This window comes from Paralichthys olivaceus, chromosome 2, assembly GCF_024713975.1.
Source record: "Paralichthys olivaceus isolate ysfri-2021 chromosome 2, ASM2471397v2, whole genome shotgun sequence".
NCBI classification, from domain to species: Eukaryota; Metazoa; Chordata; class Actinopteri; order Pleuronectiformes; family Paralichthyidae; genus Paralichthys; species Paralichthys olivaceus.
Genome location: NC_091094.1, coordinates 3,901,145 through 3,921,821, shown reverse-complemented (window position 1 = coordinate 3,921,821; position 20,677 = coordinate 3,901,145). Strand labels below are relative to the sequence as shown.

General features: G+C 41.9%; 2 protein-coding genes across 6 annotated transcripts; one reads left to right on the top strand and one right to left on the bottom strand.

Moving 5' to 3' along the window:
* Positions 1-219: 219 nt before the first annotated feature.
* Positions 220-5,565, bottom strand: LOC109635503 (membrane-spanning 4-domains subfamily A member 4D-like). Of its 5 annotated transcripts, none has more exons than XM_020096699.2 (8): positions 5,014-5,565; positions 4,265-4,432; positions 3,403-3,513; positions 2,726-2,782; positions 1,842-1,979; positions 1,436-1,549; positions 769-843; positions 220-680 (listed from the first exon to the last, which is right to left on the bottom strand). In XM_020096699.2, the coding sequence occupies exons 2-8, from the start codon at positions 4,400-4,402 to the stop codon at positions 597-599; spliced, it is 717 nt and encodes a 238-aa protein (XP_019952258.1). In that variant the 5' UTR covers positions 4,403-4,432; positions 5,014-5,565; the 3' UTR covers positions 220-596. The 5 variants fall into 5 exon arrangements, with proteins under 5 accessions (XP_019952258.1, XP_019952260.1, XP_069372535.1 ...); XM_020096701.2 differs by having other exon boundaries at positions 5,041-5,373; XM_069516434.1 differs by having other exon boundaries at positions 4,265-4,428; positions 5,015-5,153.
* A 1,308-nt stretch (positions 5,566-6,873) lies between these two features.
* LOC109635564 (potassium voltage-gated channel subfamily S member 2) lies at positions 6,874-14,747 on the top strand. Its single transcript, XM_020096831.2, has 10 exons — positions 6,874-7,154; positions 9,966-10,145; positions 10,324-10,457; positions 10,844-11,008; positions 11,089-11,260; positions 12,179-12,262; positions 12,336-12,497; positions 13,206-13,289; positions 13,655-13,747; positions 13,935-14,747. Exons 2-10 carry the CDS (start codon positions 9,975-9,977, stop codon positions 14,403-14,405), a joined length of 1,536 nt encoding a protein of 511 aa, XP_019952390.2. The 5' UTR covers positions 6,874-7,154; positions 9,966-9,974; the 3' UTR covers positions 14,406-14,747.
* Positions 14,748-20,677: the final 5,930 nt, after the last annotated feature.

The window sequence follows — 20,677 nt, the reverse complement described above, 5'->3', positions numbered from 1 at the left end:
GCTGTGAATAGATGACGGATAAGAGAGAGAAAGGAACAGAAGAGGAAATCAGTTTTGAAGTCTGCCTTCTTGAAAATGGCTGTTCAAGGCTTAATCATGAGTAGATTAGTACACTAAGGTTTTATACCAACCTATTAAAATCAGCAGCTAATGAGGTTCCTCGTGAATTAATCACCGATTATATCGTTATGTCCTCTCTTTAATAAAAATAGATTCATCTCAAAGAAAAAAATCAACTTTATTTTCAAGTAAAGGATTAAAATACAGTTTATCTCTGATCCCTGGTGTAAGACAGAATACATAAGTATGCATAATAAGTGCTCAAAGCATAGCACACAGTGCGGCATAGTAAATATATAGTAAGCAGTCATAAGTCACACATGGGTTGTGCAAACTGGAATAGTGCAGTTATAAGAAAATTGTTTTATCATGTGAACATGACATATCGTGCTTCTCCTATTTGGGGATGTAAGGTTCTTAATATTTTGAAGATGAGAGAAAATTGAAAACATTTGGCTCAGGGGCGTGCATATAAAGAGATTGGTATCAGTCATCATGTTGCCAGGTTATGCAGGAAGAGGCAGGTCCTTTCCTTTTCAGCCGATGACGGAATCGTAGGTTGGAGGCTGAGTTTGACCCGAGGCTCCCGGAAGTTGTGGTTTGTTAAAATTGTTCTCCAGCTGTAAGACACACATATGGGTTAAAATGTCCTTATGATGTTAGAGACAGGATCCACAAGTGCTCATGACTTCACAGATGTGACCTGACCTGTGGGACGGGCTGAGCCGCGGCTGGTACCACGGGGGAGGCTGACGCTTGAGGATAAACAAAGACTGTGCTCGGCTGGAAGACAAAACACACAGAATGAATCTCATTTCACTGCATCAACGATTCCTCACGAGCTGCAGGTGCGAGGAGAGAAGAAGCCACATCTGTTTCTGATGAGGTCAACAGTTCTTTTCAATTGTCTAATTGTCATATTTACTTCTACATATTATTCAAGGCTATCTGATCTGAGTTTGGAACTAATGTCTGCTGCACACTAGTGGATTTTCAAATTTCAGCTGCTTTGACCACAGACATAACATGTAGCATTGAACACAAGACGATCCAGTCGAGACGCAGGAACACACACTTGGCGTTTGAACATATGACAGAAACTGGACCATGTTTGCATGGCGGCCAATTATCTCTGACATCACGCTCAGGGTGGGAGGCTGAAATGCTTTAATGAATAATGTCATGCTGCGATCCTGGTTTACAAGTCATATCAACACAGAGAATCGGACGATCGCTCCCATGATCATCAAGAGGGTTGATTCAGATAATAATAATCTTCTGGTGTGCAGCAGGCGTCAGTTCATCATATGTTACCGTGAGCACTGAAGAATAATCTATCTGACACTGACTCGCTCTCAGTCGCTGGTTGACTCACCTCTCCGCAGCAGTGGCAGGAGGCGTTGCAGGCCAATCCTGCGACGACGATCGAGACAATGAGCTCTAAAAGGTTGAAAAAAGCCAAGACCCCCGAAAAGCCCTGCGACCGACTCTGGCAAAACACATACAACAAATAGAATAATTGAGTGGAGGCCGGTTAATCAGCAGCCAGGTCTGCCCTACTAGGCTCGTAAAACTTTGGTTCCCTCAAATTCATGACACATACATTTTTTTTAAATGGAGATCAATGCAAAGAGGCAAAGAGGTATTCAAAAAGATCGTAGTGAGCAGCTTAGTACAGTAATGATCAAATAATGAGTAAGACTAAGAAGACTAAAGCTTCCAGGAGTCTGCAACTTCTTTCCGCCGTGATGTATAGTGTGAACGACCATCAAACTGCATACCTGATACAAGTAGCAGGGATAGAACGAGTCACTACTGTAGCACCGACTGAGAATTCCTGCAGCATCCAGAGAGTAGAGGATGGTCCCAGTGGTGGAAAAAAGTGCTGCAATAACACAGAGAGCCATAGCAGCGTTCACCTGGCAGGGAGCAAGAGACACAACGTCAGGACTCCCGGGCACAGTGAGGTGATGTTGGTGCATTCTGCTCTGAACAACCCGGGTTTACTTTAGTCTGACTAGTTCAATGAGGCTTTATATCAGAGGTGTTTGGATCACGATCACAACCAGTTCACCCATTATCTATACCGCTTATCCTTGAGGGTGGCAGGGTGTCAATCCCAGCTGACATTCCACATGACCCTGAACAGGTCGCCGGCACATCGCAGGGCTGAGACAAACAGGTAATTTAAAGTCTCTATCCCCTATATGCATGTTTTTCGGATTGTGGGGGGAAGACGGAGTAACCGGAGAAAAACCTGCGCAAACATTGGGAGGTCATGCAAACAAGATTTATGCCTTCCACAATGGATGATACATCTTCTGGCCTAAAAAGATCTCAAATGAAGAACTTTACAGCTAGACTGAAAGAAAAGATGGAAGATCTGCCTCCATCTGGGTCTGTCCTGGGCTACATGTCAGACCTCCCCCCGTGTCAGACCCAGAGGGAGGCAGATCTTCAATGCTTTGTGCCTCGCAAGGGACAAACTCTGGGGCAGACTCTTTATTGATCGCTAAGTTGGCTGGTTGAGGGACGACCCACACCGATCACTGGCCTTGGTCAACTCCACCTTTTCAGCCTTGTTAGCGGTGTCGTTGCCGCATTACCAGCATGAAGCTGGAAGACTGGAAGAATTGAAATGAAGTAGCAACAGTGAGGCACTGACCAGACAACGCTTGAGATATCTCCCAGCAGCCACTGTCAGGGATCCAGCTGTGATGTACTGCAACAGACAAGCGCATACGTATTCTTTAGTTTCTGACCTCAATGACATCACTTATTATAACGTATATGTTTCTTAAAAAGCCGTCATTAATCCCAGTACATCATGATATTACCAACATGTCTTTTCTGATTTATTATTATCCATGTTATGTATGTGTTTAATGTTATATACGGATTTCCTGGAAACTTGATGAAAGGATGGTTATATTTTCATTGGCACAATGAAAATGAACATTCAAATAAAATCCTGGATTTCGTGAAATTAAATCTTGATGAAGGTGCATACTGTAATGTTGAATTGTCTTATTCCCTGCCCTATAAATAAAGGTTCTAGTTAAATATTTATAAAAAGGAAACAGGGGGAAGCGTTTTCTATTCATTGTCTGCAAACTGCATATTCCCAAAAAGCCAGAAGAACAGTAAGGAGATTTACCATTAGAGGGCGCTGTATAACTAATTCCCAGATGTGTGTTGAAAGAGTACAAGTGATAATTACTTGTTCTGGCTCAGTACACAAAGTCTTTATGACTGTATTGGCATTTATAATGGATGTAAAGCAGAACAGGACTGAGCCTCTTTACAGCCTGAAAGCAGAGCAGCACATTAAGGTTGACTCACGACTAAAGGTCCCCAGACGAAAAAGCCGGAGAAAGCGCCAAGTGAGTCCGCATTAATCACCGTGACGATCCCAAACAGCAGAACGGTCAGACCGACGATGATCTGAATGGTCTGGAGACACAAACCAATGAGTCAACTTTGGTTTCAGACAAACTCAGGAAGATGAAGGAAAAACCAATTTGAAAATGATAAGAACACATTAATTTTTTTAAAGGTCCAGAGTGTAAGATTTAGGTGAATTGACTATAAAATAATCCCAGTGATGTTTTTACTCTTAAGTTTCATGGAAATTGTACAAATTGTTGATTTCTTTACATTAGAATGAGACAATTGTCTTCAAAAACCTGAAATGTTTTGCTGTTTATCAAGTGTTTGTCATTCAGTCTTTAACCTTGAAATAAGTAATAATGTGACATTTATATATATATATATGTATATATATTTTTTTTCAATCACATCACATCATCCAGCATTTAAGGAACTCAACAGCTGACAAATTAACATCACACCCGTATACTTTATTTACGACTACTTCTGCCATTCTGAATCAGAAATTGTGAAATCTAAGGTAAAATGAAGGAAAAGTTTAAACACTTGATGGATGAATTTGATCGTTCAGCTTGAATGTCGTTTACAGGACATCTAACAAATAAGAGCATGAACATAAATCCACAATGAAAGCTTCAAATGAAAGATCATAAACGTGGCAAATAACATTCTAATTAAAAGTAGCATTAACAGATCCATATATGAAAGATTGAAAATAAAAATGAATAAATAGACAGACAAAATTTCCATCTTGTTGTATTTCCCCCGGGTAGAAATCGTTGCATCGTCTCCACACACTGATGCTCAATCTTACCCCGAGAACATTTGGCTGGTTCTTGCTGAACTTCCGGATGCCAACGCATTGTGGGAGTCCATCACCCACGGGTGCAGGGGGGTGCACATGGGTGACCACCATTACACCCTCCGCTGTCGTGTACATGGTTGAAGACATGTTTCCGCTCTTCTGAACCACAGCTCCGAGCTCAGGTACATATAAGAAAACGTGTTAATAACTGATGAGGGAATCATTAACACAGTGCACTGCCCTCGTGCACAGACCCTTATCACTCTGCTGTGACTGGACTGACGGGAACTGAGACGATACACAGGGGAATAAAACCATGAAACCCAAGCTAAATATTTACAGAATAAAAGGAAGAGTACGAGGATTTGATCCAGAGCACATTCCTCCACTAAGGTCCAACAATCCTACACATGACTGACTAGTTCTTACAGCAGAACTATGACAGAAAAAGTTATTTATTTACTTTATTAACCTAAATCATTTATTTGTCACTTAAAAAAAAAAAATCCACCTCTTTAACTGCAACTACATGTGACATGAAAAGTTGTCAAATCCAGAGTTCTTCTTTAACTTGTTTGTAATATGTTTTGATTTATATAAAACACATTCTTGAGGTTCACAAAAAGAGATTTGATTAGACAGACTTTATATATTTGAATAGCTCTGAGTAGTGGGCTGACATGCAGTATTTTTCTGGCTTACTTGTGACCCACATCTTGTATGTGCGTGCGTGTGTGTGTAATAAAGGGAACACTTACCAGGAAAAGAAAGTTAAAGAATTTCACCTTTGGACACGATCCTCCAGCAAGAACCACGGTCGTGAACTTCTTGGTGGAGACTAGATTCTTCAGGAAGTCTTTTACACAAAGCACAGTGGGGCGACACCCCTTATTCTTCAGAAACGCAACTCCTCTTCCTCTTATTTCTCAGAAAAACGACTCCTCTTCCTCTTTTTCCTCAGAAACGCAACTCCTCTTCCTCTCCCTGTGAAGACATTTCGTGTTAACCCAAATGTCGCAATCACGGGTAGTCATTACTTCTCAGGGCATTTTGTTTTCACCCTGAATGTTTGGGTTGGTTTTATCTCGTTGTATTATTAAAAAAAAAAACTGAACAAATGGCTGCCAGTAAATTTGGTGGAAGGATGTTGTCTGTGAACCAGATCAGGGGGAGGGGAGTTTCCTCTTCACAGACACATTTGGTGCAGATCCACATAAAAATGAGTATCTAGTGAATTTAAAAGCTGTGTCCTAATGCAGGGGTTACACTAGAGGAGGTTCCACCCATCTTCAGTATGAGAGGAAAAACACTGTGAGCTCAAACACACAATGAAGTCAGCCCTCCTACACTGTTTCCCTGTTGTCAGTTTAAGGTTTAATGTGATCGCAGCATTGAGTCAAACTGTTGATTGACTGATAGAAGTATATATGATAATCACACATAATATAAATACAGTTTATCTTCATTACTATAGAAACAAGAACCAGCTGATCCACAATGTGTTTTTATCAAACATTCAAACTCAGGTGAAAGATCATTTTCTCTGTTTATTCTGCTGTGAACCTCAAAGTTGATCTGTCATTGATTTGTTCTAACGTGGCTTTGATTTGTTCTAACGTGGCTTTGATTGTGAAAGACAGCGAGGAAATGACAGTGGCGGACCACAGACGAACAACAGACAACTGAGTCTGCGGAGCAACCTCTGGTGGTTCTGCAGCTTGAAGACATTTTCATTAAAGAGGTAAAGAAAGACAATTGTCCACACTGAGATGTAAAACCAAAGTCTGGCCACTAGATGGCGACACCTTCACAGACAAGTCTGTGACATGAAAAGTAAAAACTCTTTAATACATTTATACAGTGAGTGGCAGTTATCAAATCCAGAGTTGTTCTTTTAATTTGTTTGTAATATGTTTTGATTTATTAAAACACATTTTTGCTTCAAAAAGTATTTTGAGCTCTTTTCTTCAAAAATATTAAAAACATAAAAACTGCTGTTGTTCAGTGTTTTCTTCTTTTCTGTGCAGATGTTCATCATTTCACCTCATCTGTGTTACATTACTGTTTTTCCTCTTCAAATAAAAACAGAAAATGAAATCTGGACAAAATAAATGAGTAAAAAACACATCATCTATTACTTCATATAATAAACACGACTTTGTATTTCCATGTTGTTGTTGAGAGGAAACTTTAATGTTGTGTCAGCTGAGTGAAACTAAAAACTCATGAGTTGCATGTTAACGCGTCTCTGTGGGTTTAGAGAAACATTGCAGTCATTTAAAAAACTGATGAGTTGATGACACCTGAGATTTAATTTAAAATTAAATTCTCAGCTGACACACAGAATATTATTAAACTGAGGAAGCGCGAGGTCATTTCAAACTTATTATTACTGTGTGTGCGTGAGCAGCTTTAAATAAAGATGATTAGAATTAAATTAACCGCTGGAGGGCGCTAACACGTCACAGAAACAACCATCAGCACGTGCAGCGTTTTAAAAGTGAGAGAGAGAGAGAGAGAGAGAGATATGAAAGAGAGAGAGGGAGAGAGAGAGAGATGAACAGAGGAAAGAGAGAGAGGGAGATAGAGAGAGACAGAGATGAACAGAGGAGAGAGAGGAGAGAGAGAGAGAGAGAGGGAGAGGAGGCAGGAGGAAGCTGCAGCTGATTCTTCTCTCAGTGATGTTACACAAGCACAGAGAGATGGACTGAGAGAGTTTTATTCTGAGGAGGAACGGGAGGAATAAGTGGGGGAAGAAGAAGAGGAGGAGGGAAGAAGAAGAGGAAGAAGAGGAGGAAGAAGCTGTGTGTTTCTCTGCATCGTTTTCATCAGTGAAAGTGAAAAACTTCCGGACTTGTGATGGGGTGAATCTGACTCTGAGGAGGATGCTGATGAACGAGTGAGTAAACTTATCAATAAATCAAAAAAGAATAAAAGAGGTGAAGACATTATAGGGGTAGAATATGTGAGAGTATGAAATATAATAGACTTTAATAGAATTGAAAAATTGTGTCCTTAAATGTTTTTACAATTCCTTTTAGATTTTATCGATATATCAGAGTCAGTTTAGGATGTGTTTATTATGATTATGATTATTATTACTATTATTATTCTTATTATAATGGTTAACAACAACAATAAAAGTGGTATTTTACTGATCCAGAGTTTTTAACGATGCTCGGAGATGTTTGACTCACAGAAAGCAAATAGTTTTCTCTTTTTTTCATTATATTTGTTGGTTGGTTAATAATAAATCTGAATAAACAGTTTTAATGAATAAATGTTCTATAGGATTATATGAACAAACCCCTGAGAAAAAAAACTTCAGAATAAAACTGGACTAAAACTACAAAAGTTTCAGAATATGAAGAAAAAACTCAATTTGACTCTTTAAATATGTATACTGTGATTTTAATCTACAAACACAAAAGTAAATCAAATAAAAAACCCACTCGACCCGAGCGTGAAAAGATTTCTTTTGTCCGGAAAGTGAAGTTGCATCATGTTTGAGTGTCGAAGGGAGTTGGTTATCGCAGGTGTGTTTTCCTTCTTCTTCTCTCCACCGCTGTGATTTGAAGCCGCTGAGCTTCCTGGTGCTGAATTATAGATCAACTTCATTTCTGTATGAGCAGCAGGCGGATCCCTGAGGCCCCAGCATGGGTCCTTTATAGACGCAGAGGGAGGGGCCACATTGTCTCACTGCTTTTACTCTGTTTCTGTTTGTTTGGGGCAAGTGCATGATGGGAAAAAAGAGAAAACCTGAAGGTCACTCATGCGTCACCTCCACCACGGCCCAATAGTCAGCTCGTCCTCAAGTCCTCTAAATATGGCAGATTTTTTCATTAAGATCCATGAATTTGAAAATCAGTGAAAATGTAACTTTGATGATTTTGTCATTTTTCACGTCCTCCTACCAAGTTTCATGATGATCCGTCCAGTAGTTTGAGCCTAATCCTGCTGACGGACAAACACAAACTTCTCTGAACTGAACCTGCATCATAATAATCAACAGTTTTTGACTCTAGTGAAATTTGAGGATTCGTCTAATCACTACTGGGAATTATTTTTCAGATTGAAACACTGTGAGGCAGCCTCCGAAATTTAACACAAATTACCTGCATGGTATTTTTATAAGATAAGATTTATCCTTTATTTGTCCCATTAATGAGGGAATTTGCCATATTGCAGCAGTAATGTGTAAGAAAAATATAGAAGTTTCCTGAAAAGTTTCGCTCGAACGTACTTGAGTAGAAATGACTCCTCACTACATCGGCCTCCGTCCACTAACACATGAGGGATGAGAGAGAGACAGAAACTTGATTTAACGGCAGCAGGAAGAAGAGAAGAGATGAAGTCAGGCTGCTCTGTTAAAAACAACATTAAGTTCACATTAGGTTTAACACCTGTCTGAGATGAGGCCATTTCCTGCAGCGCACACTTACAGACGATAACATCGTTACATCTCACTCTCAGGGTGGAGCTCCTCCGTCCTGTCGGAGCGAGTGCTGCACAGATCTGATGTTCACACCAGGAGACGTAAAGAATTAGAAGAAGGAGCCAGATCATTTCTTTTTTCCCTGGAACTTGATTATTAAGAAACATTTAAGCTGCGATTGAAGGTCGATTGCATCACAGTGTCACAAATGTAGCGTCCAATTTCGAGGGCTCCTTCAAATGCAGCAGACAAATTCGTCCTTTCGGGTCACGATGACGGCTCCAACGCATGCATCCTTCAGGCCAACCTCTCCCACAATCCTTTTCTCGGTGACTGAACTGTTTTTCAAATGAGACCAAAACCGCTGATGGTGCACATGATAAAACCCAAAACAAAAAAATGGGCATTAAAACTGCAGTTCCGTTGCTAGGTAACAGTGGTAAGGGTGGGACAAGCTGGTGATGAAATAGTTGTGTTACCCCCCCTGAATATGAACACAACTTATGTGACGTTCACTGAGCAACAGCGCCCTCTGCAGGCACATGTGTGATTCCTTCTGTTGAGCTACGTGTCCGAGCGATGAAGCACGATCCAGAAATGAAGTCAAAATCAAAACCTAACTGCTAACGATCGAGACTCACAGTTTTATGTAAATGTTTCTTCATGTTGTAGGGTCACATTGTGAAAAGTGTGTGTGTGTGTGTGTGTGTGTGTGTGTGTGTGTGTGTGTGTCTGTACTAACAAACATTGGCTAATGTTAAACGAGACTAAATCTTAATTGAAGCCTCTCTGAGCAGAACTCAGATTATTTAATTTGGTTAAAATCTTTGTTTTGGCTCGTTACATTTACTCAGCTCAGACGTGGACTCACTCACATTCAGTCTAAGGACCTAATATAAAGTCTTCTGGGCTCAGGTCCAGTGAACGTTGAGCTTTTTGATTTATGTCTGGTCCATCAAATCAGTGTGTGACTGTCTGCTGCACTCAGACGAAGATAAAGAGCACATGTGACTGAAAGAAGCTCGGAGCCTGAGGTGAATAAGACGGGAAAAGATCTGAGTCACATCCAGGCCTCGATTTAAAAAGTATTCAAAGCTGTGATTAGTCAAAGTGATCACAAATACAAATACCTGCAGCTAAATAACGAGGAAAGACGTGTAATTTGGTGCAGATCCGAATATAAATCAGGATCTAGTAAATTTGAATGTGGGCTTGTTTTCTCGTTTTTCACCTGTATCTCAGACTCACCTGAGTTGCGTCTTTTTCCCTCGACAGTCGGTAACCATGGTGAAGGAGAGCGTGCCCAGCTGGGTCCACCGGGACCCCGAGGAGGGTCTGATCCATGTGAACGTCGGAGGCCTGAAGAGGAGCCTGTGCTCCACCACGCTGAAGAAGTTCCCAGACACCAGACTGGGAAAACTGCTGTCATGTGACTCAGAGGAGGACATTCTGCAGGTGGGTCAGGTTTTCGCACAAATGTCCAGATAATCGTGTCTTGACATTTTCTGTAGTTAGTCTTTGTCCTGTGAACCAGCAGCAGCAGATGTGGGGAACGCGGAACATGAACATGTACACGCGGAACATGTGGGGAACAAATAACTTGAATCCTTATGTTCCCTCCTTCCTCTCGTAGGTGTGTGATGACTACGACGTGCAGCAGAAGGAGTTTTATTTCGACAGGAATCCCAGCCTGTTCCCGTACGTCCTCCACTTCTACCAGACGGGGAAACTTCACATCATGGACGAGCTGTGCGTCTTCTCCTTCAGGTCTGTGTCTCTTTCCTCGTGTCTCACTGACACACCTCCCGTACAACACTGGTAGAAACTGAAGCTTCTGAGAGTGAAAATGTGTTGTGTTGTTCTGCCGACAGTGTTTCTGGTGTTATTTTCAGCAGATGGACTCACAACACATTTAGAGATAGTAATGAGTTTTCTACCTGCTGGTGAGGTCACATGATTTCTCCTCCCAGGCCTGACGACCTCGGACACTGAGTGAGGAGCTGGAAAATGTCAGAGTTCTTCTCTCAATATGAAATGTGGGAAGAGTTTGGTTACAGTGATGAGAGAGAAGTTTCTATTCCCACAGGACCGTGGATGAAGTTTGGAGTTTTCATCATCTGAACTGTCTTCGTCACTCTGTTGTTTTCCCACAGTCAGGAGATCGAGTACTGGGGCATCAACGAGTTCTTCCTGGACAGTTGCTGTAGTTACCGTTACCACGACCGCAAGCTGGAGAGCAGCCGCCATCGCAGCTGGGACGACGACAGCGACGCCAGCAGCATCGACACGTCTGTGGACGAGATATCGGACCTGAACAAGTAAAACAAAAAGACTTTCATCGTCCTCCCGTCATCACTCAGGTGTGTTCGTCATTAAATCTCCTGGTCTCCATCCTCAGAGACATGCAGCACTTCCAGGTGGTGCGTTGTGGGAACATCAGGAGGTGTCTGTGGCTGACGCTGGAGAACCCAGGATACTCCATCCCCAGCAAGCTCTTCAGCCTGCTCTCCATCGCTGTGGTGCTCACGTCCATCGCCATCATGTGCGTCAACAGCATTCCCGAGTATCAGGTCAGAGCAGAGAGAGATAGTGAAGACAAACAGACTCAGAGACAGAAGGTTCCAGCTTTGAAACCACTTGAGAACATTTTCAGACTCTGGAAAATGTTCTGAGAACTGGGCGCAGACCATTTTCTGCAGTTTGTGTTTCTCATGTGAAGAAGCAGCAGGAGATTGTCCGCAACTCTGAAAACATCTTCACCTGAATCTTTAAAAGTCCAGTGTGTAAGATTTAAAGGTGAAAAAGATCTATTGGCAGAAATTGAATTTAAAATAATCCTACTGATGTTTTCACTAGTGTCAGATCTAAATTTATTTTCCTTACCCTAGAATGAGCCCCTTCATATTTAAATACTTTATATTTACACAGGAAGTGGGTCCTCTCTACGGAGGCCGCCATGTTTCTTTTACAGTAGCCCAGGCTGGACAAACTAAGCTACCACAGGGGAGGGTAAGGTGAGGGGTGTTCAGCTGCAACATGACAGTTCACCACTAGATGTCACTAAAATCTACACACTGAACCTTTAAGACAATAGCCCCAAGTGTAAAAAAGTGTCAAATAACATTTTTTTTAACTTTCATCTTCAAAATAAGTTGCTATAATATATCATCAGGGTTTTATAGTATTATAATGATTGATGTTGTTATTAACTATGACATTTTCCTGCTGAATTCCCACATGGAATGTTGCTGATATTTTCCCAGGAGGCTGCAGGAAAAGTTCCAGAAAATGCAGCCACAGACATTCGGACATTTGCATTCTCACATATTGCCCCTTTCAAAATATTGTGTAAAATCCCACCAGATGAATCCCTCACATTATGGCTCATGACAGTCAAACTTGATGAGGCTGAGATAGAAGAAGACAAAGTTAAAAAACTAAATGTAAGATTAAATTGTTTAACTTCTCTTTCTCCTGCTTGTTGTCAGACGTTTGACTCTGAGGGGAAACTGACGGAGGACCCCACCATGCAGGTGGTGGAGGTTTTCTGCAGCTGCTGGTTCACCTTCGAGGTCAGCTCACTAAACAAACAGGTGAGTTTCTGCTACAAAACTGAATCTATAAAAGTTCTGTTTTCTCTCGGAGGTGGTGACGCGGCTGCTGCTCGCTCCGAACAGGAAGAAGTTCTTCCATCACCCTCTGAACATCATTGACATGGTTTCTGTGGTTCCCATCTACATAACACTCCTCTTCGACATGATCCTGGGAGCCGAGTCGGAGCTTGGAAACCTGGGACGACTTATTCAGGTCGGTCAGTTTCATCTGAATCACACTTTGACACAGAACTCAGAGTATTTGGTTTTTACTACATGTGCGTATCATGGCTGCCTCAGTGGCATCAGTTTAGTGCACGTCCTTAGAAAATAACGCCACAAGACACAACATTTCCAAGAATGGTAGCGGTACAATGTGACCTCCAGTGTTACCATTTTATTTCATGCTATAAAAGCTGAAACGTCATGATTGACAGCTGAGACTGGCTTGTGATTGGTTGATACCGTGGCTTCATCAATTCTACCACACAGACTGACTCCAAATGAGGTCAAGGTCAAGCCAAGAGGGTTTGTATCCGTTTTCAGCTCAGTTCTTGTACATTGGGTGTCAGTCTTTATTGCTATTATTATAGTGGAGACCTCAGGGTGCATACATAGATCCTCACATGTCGACAGAGCACCCACCCCAGACATTTCTTTTCTTTGTGTCTCCAAATACCATCCCTGCTATTTGCCGGTGACCTGTCCTAGGTGAATCCCGCCTTGTGCCCTATGACCCTGCGACCCTCAAACAATAACCGATATATAGATAATGGATGAACGACTCAGAGGACAAATTATAATCTGTTGTCTTATAAACACAATAACTGAGGCTCTTAACGTGGCCAAACCAGAGGCATAATCCTCTCTGCTGCAGTTTGTCTTGAAACTTTGAATGAAACACACACATCTCTCACCTCAGGTCCTCAGGCTGACGAGGATCTTCAGAGTGTTGAAGTTGGCCCGACACTCGACAGGACTGAGGTCACTGGGAGCGACGCTTCGGGTAAGTCCTTTCGGATACACATGGACGCAAAACTGAAACCAAACTTATTAGAAACATCAGTGTGATAAGAACTTTACCTAAAATTACAGAAACATCTTTGAGAAACTATATATTTAATATTAAATATGTAATATAAAACTATTTAACTATTTAGTTTAATTTATTTAACGTATCCTTCTTGTAATTTGGCCCATGTCCCATCTGCTAACACAGAGGAGGCAGGATTTATGATCAATACTGCACCCAGCCACCAGGGGGTGATTAGGACGCTTTGGCTTCACATTTGCGAGGTGTCATGACGTCCATCTTTCTTTTCAGGCATAGATGTGTAAAGTTTCTAACGTCGTTCCTCCTCGTTTCTGCAGCACAGTTATCGTGAGGTGGGGATTCTGTTGCTGTATCTGGCTGTTGGAGTTTCCGTCTTCTCTGGAATCGCTTACACGGCAGAATACGAAGAGGTGAAGTCTGACGTGTTGAGTCCTCAGAAACTTTTAACATTTTATGCAAATTATTTCGTATCCTTTATTTTTGATGTTGTCGTGCTTGAATTTGGTCACAGGAACATTTAAAATTTTGTTGAAAAGTGTTTATTGATGTATAAAAATTTAATTTATGAAACTTTCCTCTCTGGGTCTTTGTTTCCAGGACGTGGGTCTGGACACCATCCCTGCCTGCTGGTGGTGGGGGACAGTGAGCATGACCACGGTGGGTTACGGGGATGTGGTGCCCGTGACGGTGGCCGGGAAACTGGCGGCCAGCGGGTGCATTCTGGGCGGCACACTGGTGGTGGCGCTGCCCATCACCATCATCTTCAACAAGTTCTCCCACTTCTACCGGAGACAGAAAGCTCTGGAGGCGTCGGTGAGGAACAACAACCGCAGGAGGATGAGGATGAGCTGCGAGAATGAGACAGAGGACGAGGATGAGGAAGAGGAGGAGGAGGAGGAGGAGGGGGAGGACGGGGACAGTCAGTGTCTGGATGACGATGACATCGACGATATTGAGGAGGACGATGATATTGATTATGAGAATGAAGGAGGTGTCATCAATTACAGCTACGTAGAGCATCCGTCCTTCACGTCCATTCTGAGGAGGAAGGAGCTGCGTCAGGTGTGAGGGAAGTGACCTCACGTCACTCTGCGACCAATCACTGTCATTAAACTCTAACAAACATGGAGGACGATGAATAGTTCGAGGAACAACACTGTAACTACACGGACGAAAACTTGAGGTCTTCCATGTCTGAAACTGAACTGTTGTTTGTTTGAGTTCATCTGTGCATGTGAGCAGATTCAGGAGGTTTGTTCATAGTCGACGAGTTTGATTGTTAAAACTTCTGCTGCAGAAGAAGTGAAGAACTGATGTGAGATAAAATGCACGTGAATGAAATGAAACAAAACTAAAGCAACATGAAAAACTGAGTTTTGTGGAAGAAGAGAATAAATTAAAAAATTATTATTGGCTTGTTTTATTCACCTTTTGACCGAGTCAGGCTAACTGTTCCCTCTGTCTCTAGTCTTTATGCTAAGCTAAACTAACAGGACAGAGCTTATTTAATGTACAGACACGAAAACGATAATAACTTACCTACTTATAATATAAAACTTGTTTGAAAGTTCATCAGAGCTAAAACGAACCTGAACTGATAAAGACAAAAAGACAGAAAGAGGAAACAAAGAGGAGAAGAAGAGCAGAGTCCGGTGAAATGATGAAATAAAGTGAAACAAAGTAAAGGAAATGAGAGAAGGGAGATGTGAGTCAGAGAACAAGGCCGAGTCATCATGGGTGAGATTAAATGACAGTTGACAGGTGATTCATTCTCAGGTAAACAAAGCTGCAGGAATGAACCAATGCTTCTGACAGATAAAACCAGTTCACGTTTCACTATTTGTCTCAAATTGACAGGATTCACTCTTCACAGACACAGAGTTTGATTTTCTGTTTCTCTTTCTCAGACGCTGCAGTAAAACAAAAGCTTAACTTTGACACTGTAGATGAAAGAAACAGATTCACTGTGAGGATTCTGTTTCTGCAGAGTGACTGAACCTTAAGACTTTTAAATGTTCGCTAAGTACCTACTTCTTCTCTCTGGATTTTAATTCAAGTTAAACATTAAATATTGTTGCCTCTTTGAGGAGAAGATTGGCCTTTCTTTAAACTATTCTCATTGTCTGTGGTCGGGTCTCATTACCTGCTTAGTCCAATGAAACGATTGTATAAATTGCTAGACAGAGGCGGCTGGTTAATATCCAGACTTTTCTCTTACTTTAATATTGTGAAATAGGACATTTTATTTATATTTTCACCATTTCCCAGAGAATTCATGGATCTTTGATTGTATTAAATCTGAATACATCACTGTGTTGTTTGACAAGTAACATGAGGTCAGAAATGACTGTGGCACTGAAAACTGAGTCAGCAGTTTGTAATGACTCAATGAATTTAGCAGAAACACTTAATAGTATAATATTGACCAAGCAAATTGTATTTAATGTGGATCAGTCACATTTGGCTGTTATGAAATCACCTCAATAAGGTCAATGTTGGTGCTGATATTGATCAAGCACATTGTTGCTACACACAATCACATTTAATGTAGTTATTGATCGATGGTGTCAGATCACAAATCAGGATTTTTTTCCCAGTCAAATTTAACCTTTATGTCATGGCTGTGCGCCTCGTTAAGGTGAGTGCAGGTCAGCGGGGAGGGATGACACTCTGTCAAGATAGTCCGGCACGGTACAAGGATACTGAACCTATAATGTGCGTAATAATATTGCATCTTCTTCTTATTTGTTCAGGTTTAATGGTGGGTGGCCACCAACATCAAGGTGCATCACCGCTATCTATTGCTGTACTTCATTACTTCACCCCCCCCCAAATTGCAGCCCCCCCCCAACCCTAACCCTAACACCCTAACACCCTAACCCCCCAAAAAAAACAGTGTGTGGGGGGGGGGGGCTGCAATTGAATTAAACATCAAAGTCAGTGTTTTTCTTTGTATAAGATAGAAGAAAAACATGACATCACCTTGCCTTTGACTCCATGCCTCAGATCATTCCAGTCATGCCTTTGATACATGATTACCTTTGACCTTTGATCACGAGGCCACCCACCGTAAAACTGAACAGAATCTCATCACATAGCCACAAAACAAGAGAAGCAGATTTGTATTCATTCCGATCCACACATATTCGAAAAGGAAGAAAACCCAGCAACATGCCCTTCTTGATCCTTGGTTTCCTTGTAGGCACCATAGTCACTAAAACTATGAGGAGTCTATTTGACTATTTTCTCCCACCTGGAGAGAGCAATGTACATATTGATGAGGATAACAATTCAGCACCCATGGTAACCACTGAAATGCCTGAATCAGAAACTAGCGTTGAAGAGGCAGAGGCTAATCCATTGGCCACTGCAGAGTCAGAGCTTGCAGCTGTTTTCGATAAAGAAGAACAGGTTGAGCTTGGACCTGCTGCAGCTGTGCACGTTGCAGCACCACTGGATACGACCAGTGGGGCAACACTGTCCAATGATGAAAAAGAAGAGGATGAGGTTGGACCTGCTGCAGCTGTGTTAGACGTTGCAGCACCAGTGGATACGACCAGTACTGCAGCTGCATCCCAAGTTGCTACAATTTTGCTTAGCGCTGCACACGCTGTGAATGATGCTACAGAAGAACTGATAAGGACCTGCCCCTCCTCTATTTTGTCAGGCACTGCACCACCACCGGAAGAGGCCAGTGCTGCAGCTGTGCTCAACGTGGCTGTAAATTTGTGCAGTGCTGCAGATGCTTTGCACAAAGTCTCACTAGCATTGGATTCGACCAGTGCTACAGCTGCACGCAATATTGATGAAACTCTGTACAATGCTGCACTCGCTATAAACAAAGCTGCAGTAGCACTGCATGAGGCCAATCCTGCTCAAACTGTGTTAGCAACTGTAGCGGCTCTATTGGATGAAACAGCCCTACTGGATACAACCAGTGCGCCAGCCCTGTTCAACTATGAAAAAGAAGAGGATGAGGTTGGACCTGCTGCAGCTGTGTCAGACGTTGCAGCACCACTGGATACAACCAGTACTGCAGCTGCCTCCCAAGTTGCTCCAGCTTTGCTTAACGCTGCACACGCTGTGAATGATGCTACAGCAGAACTGATAAGGACCTGCCCCTCCTCTATTTTGTCAGGCACTGCACCACCACCGGAAGAGGCCAGTGCTGCAGCTGTGCATAACATTTGTGAAAGTTTGTTCAAAGCTGCAGAAGCTGTGTACATCTCCTCAGTAGCACTGCACCAGACCGGTTCTGATGTAGCTGTGTTTGACACTGCAGTGGCTGCCATCGGAGCTACAGCTCTACAGGATGAGACCAGTGCTTCAGCTGTGCTCAACGTGGTTGTAAATTTGTGCAGTGCTGCAGATGCTTTGCACAAAGTATTACTAGCATTGGATTCGACCAGTGCTACAGCTGCGCACAATACTGATGAAACTTGGTACAATGCTGCACTCGCTATAAACAAAGCTGCAGTAGCACTGCATGAGGCCAATCCTGCTCAAACTGTGTTTGAAACTGTAGTGGCTCTATTGGATTTAACAGCCCCACTGGATACGACCAGTGTGCCAGCCGTGTTCAATGATGAAAAAGAAGAGGATGACATTGGACCCCAAGTTGCTACAGCTATGTATAATGCTGCACATGTTTTGAATTATGCTACAGCAGTTGTTGACAAGACTGTTTGATGGAGCAGGTAATGGCTTTGGAGTTATCATCACTGGATGAGACCAGTCAAGTACAATCCTGGGACGATGGAAACTTTCAAATTAAAAGTAAATATAAAAATTTTAAACTTAGTATCTATTTTCTTTTATATACCAGTAGCACAGCACCTCTGTTGATTCACACCAATGTTTAAATTTACAGAAATTAAATTAGCTGTAATACTCTACTATACTATTGATACAACTTTAACTTTCTCTCAATTCTATTTATCTTTATAAAGGTCAAAACTTTAAAGAATAATTACAATCTATTATCAGTGAATTTTCAATTAAGATGAAACACAAACATGAAATCGACTCTTATAATGCTCACAAAGTAATGACAGGATGGGACAATGCCCTAAAAATAAGATCTGATACATTTACAATGCTAACAAACAGGGTAATAAGAGAACTGAGAGAAACGTAGGCAGACATCATCACAATCATTGAAAATTCTGCTTGTAACTCAAAAGTTATTTGGGGTCTGATAAACAAACTGGTCAAAACTATACAGTAACAAAGCCAATTGTTTGATGAGTCAGTGGCCACCATAGCCTGGAGTGACCAAGTCCAGCAAAGCAATATACGCACCATCGCTACCAACGAACCAGCACTTCTACCAACAGCTACAGGCCCATCAGTATCTGACCCATAGTGTGGAATGGATTTGAAAAAATTGTTGCCAAACAAATTATTACTTATTTAAACAATAGCTCCTCCCCCCTGCACCCAGCAGTTCAGATTTAGGGCTAATCACTCAACAGAATCAGTTCCAACCGTAGTGAGTTACTTCATAGAAAAAGTTAAGGTGTCACTAGAGTAGGTTGGGGTTGTGGGGATCCTGCTTTCAGACCTATGACATCCATCTGACACAATCATCTGATGTTACTGCATAAACCACACAATTCAGTTTTGTTTGTGAACCTCATCAAATCTTACCAGTTTGGAAAAGGTCCTGTCGTGAAAACCCTTTTTCTTGGTAGTTATTCCTCGGTCTTGCTGAGGGCTAAGGACAGAGGACTTCACACCTTGTTAAGACCTATGTACGGTGGCCCTGAGGGTCAAACCGCAACAACATTTCAGAAAACGCAAAAACATTTCAGATTACGGAAAAGGTACGGACCATGGAGACAACACTTGTTCGTGATTGGACGACCCTGACATTTCCTCTTTCTACTCTCAGCAGCGTCCTTGTGGGAATGTTAAACATAGTTTGAAAGGATGGAAGAGGAGCTTGAATTGATAAGAGAGTATTTTAACAAATGACATACATATGATGTTAGTCGCGATATGCTCTCGACCCATCATGGCATTAAAATGTCCCGTGGGACTCTGAAGGCACGACTGAAAGATTTAGGACTGAGGAGACGGGGCGGCTGCTGTTCGCTAACTGAAGTCAGAAGGGCCATTTTATCAGAGCTGCGCAGACCTGGACAGATGTTTGGGTACAGAACAATGTGGCTCACTTTAAAACAGAAACATGGCCTGTGTGTGAAAAGGGAGACGGTAATGCGGATGCTCGTGAACTGAATCCACGCGGAACCTTGTCGCGGACACGTCGTAGGTTTATTAGACGCACGGGCCATTCTATGGGTCCTAATTATTTGTGGCATGTAGACGGATATGACAAATTATAACCGTTTGGCATGGCGATATCTGGCTGCAGTAGGCTATTTGCTTTTACCGGTTGTGGAGGAACTACTTAGATCCAAAAGCAATGATGCCAGACTGCAATAATACTTTAGTCATGTTTTAAAAACAGAAAAATAAGCAAAATATACGAGTAGGCTTGTAGCAACCAATAATGTAATACCTGCAGATAACGTAATAATTTTGGCCGTTTTGAATGTAATAAAGCCATTAATGTAATAACATTTGCTACGTTACGTTATTGGCGTAGCATTAAAAAAATAGCTATCCGATAATGTAATAAAACATAAACAGGACTGCATTTCTTGGAAATAAAAGATTATTTTGCAGTTTTTGTGTTATTGCGTTATTGGCAGGTATTATTGGACGTTATTACATCATTGACCTGTGAGTCCCACGGTCGAGAGCATATCGCGACTAACATCATATGTATGTCCTTTGTTAAAATACTCTCTGTTCAATTCAAGCTCCTCTTCCATCCTTTCAAACTGTGTTTAAAATTCCCACAAGGACGCTGCTGAGAGTAGAAACAGGAAATGACATGTCGCCAGACTTGGGTTCGTCCAATCACAAACAAGAAGTGTTGTCCCCATGGTCCCTACCCTTTCCGTAATCTGAAATGTTTTTGTGTTTTGTGAAATGTTGTTGCGTTTTTACCCTCAGAGAAACAATGATTTGTGAATATGGATGAACACACACACACACACACACACACACACAGTCAGGCACAGTGAAGGAGGGAGATCAGATTCGTAGCTGACAGAAGTTTCAACACGGAGAAGAAACAAGACCAAGGAAACGAGCTGTGCCTGAAAAAAGGAAAGTTTGCGTGTGATGGATGTGAGGGGACAGGAGAAAGCTTTTAGACGACAGAGCCATCAGTTGATTGATTCTACGATCAGGATCAGAAGAAGTAAAGAATTTAGAGCAGGTGGAAAGAGTCCAGAACTGAACTCGGAGACACAAAAACACAACTGTCG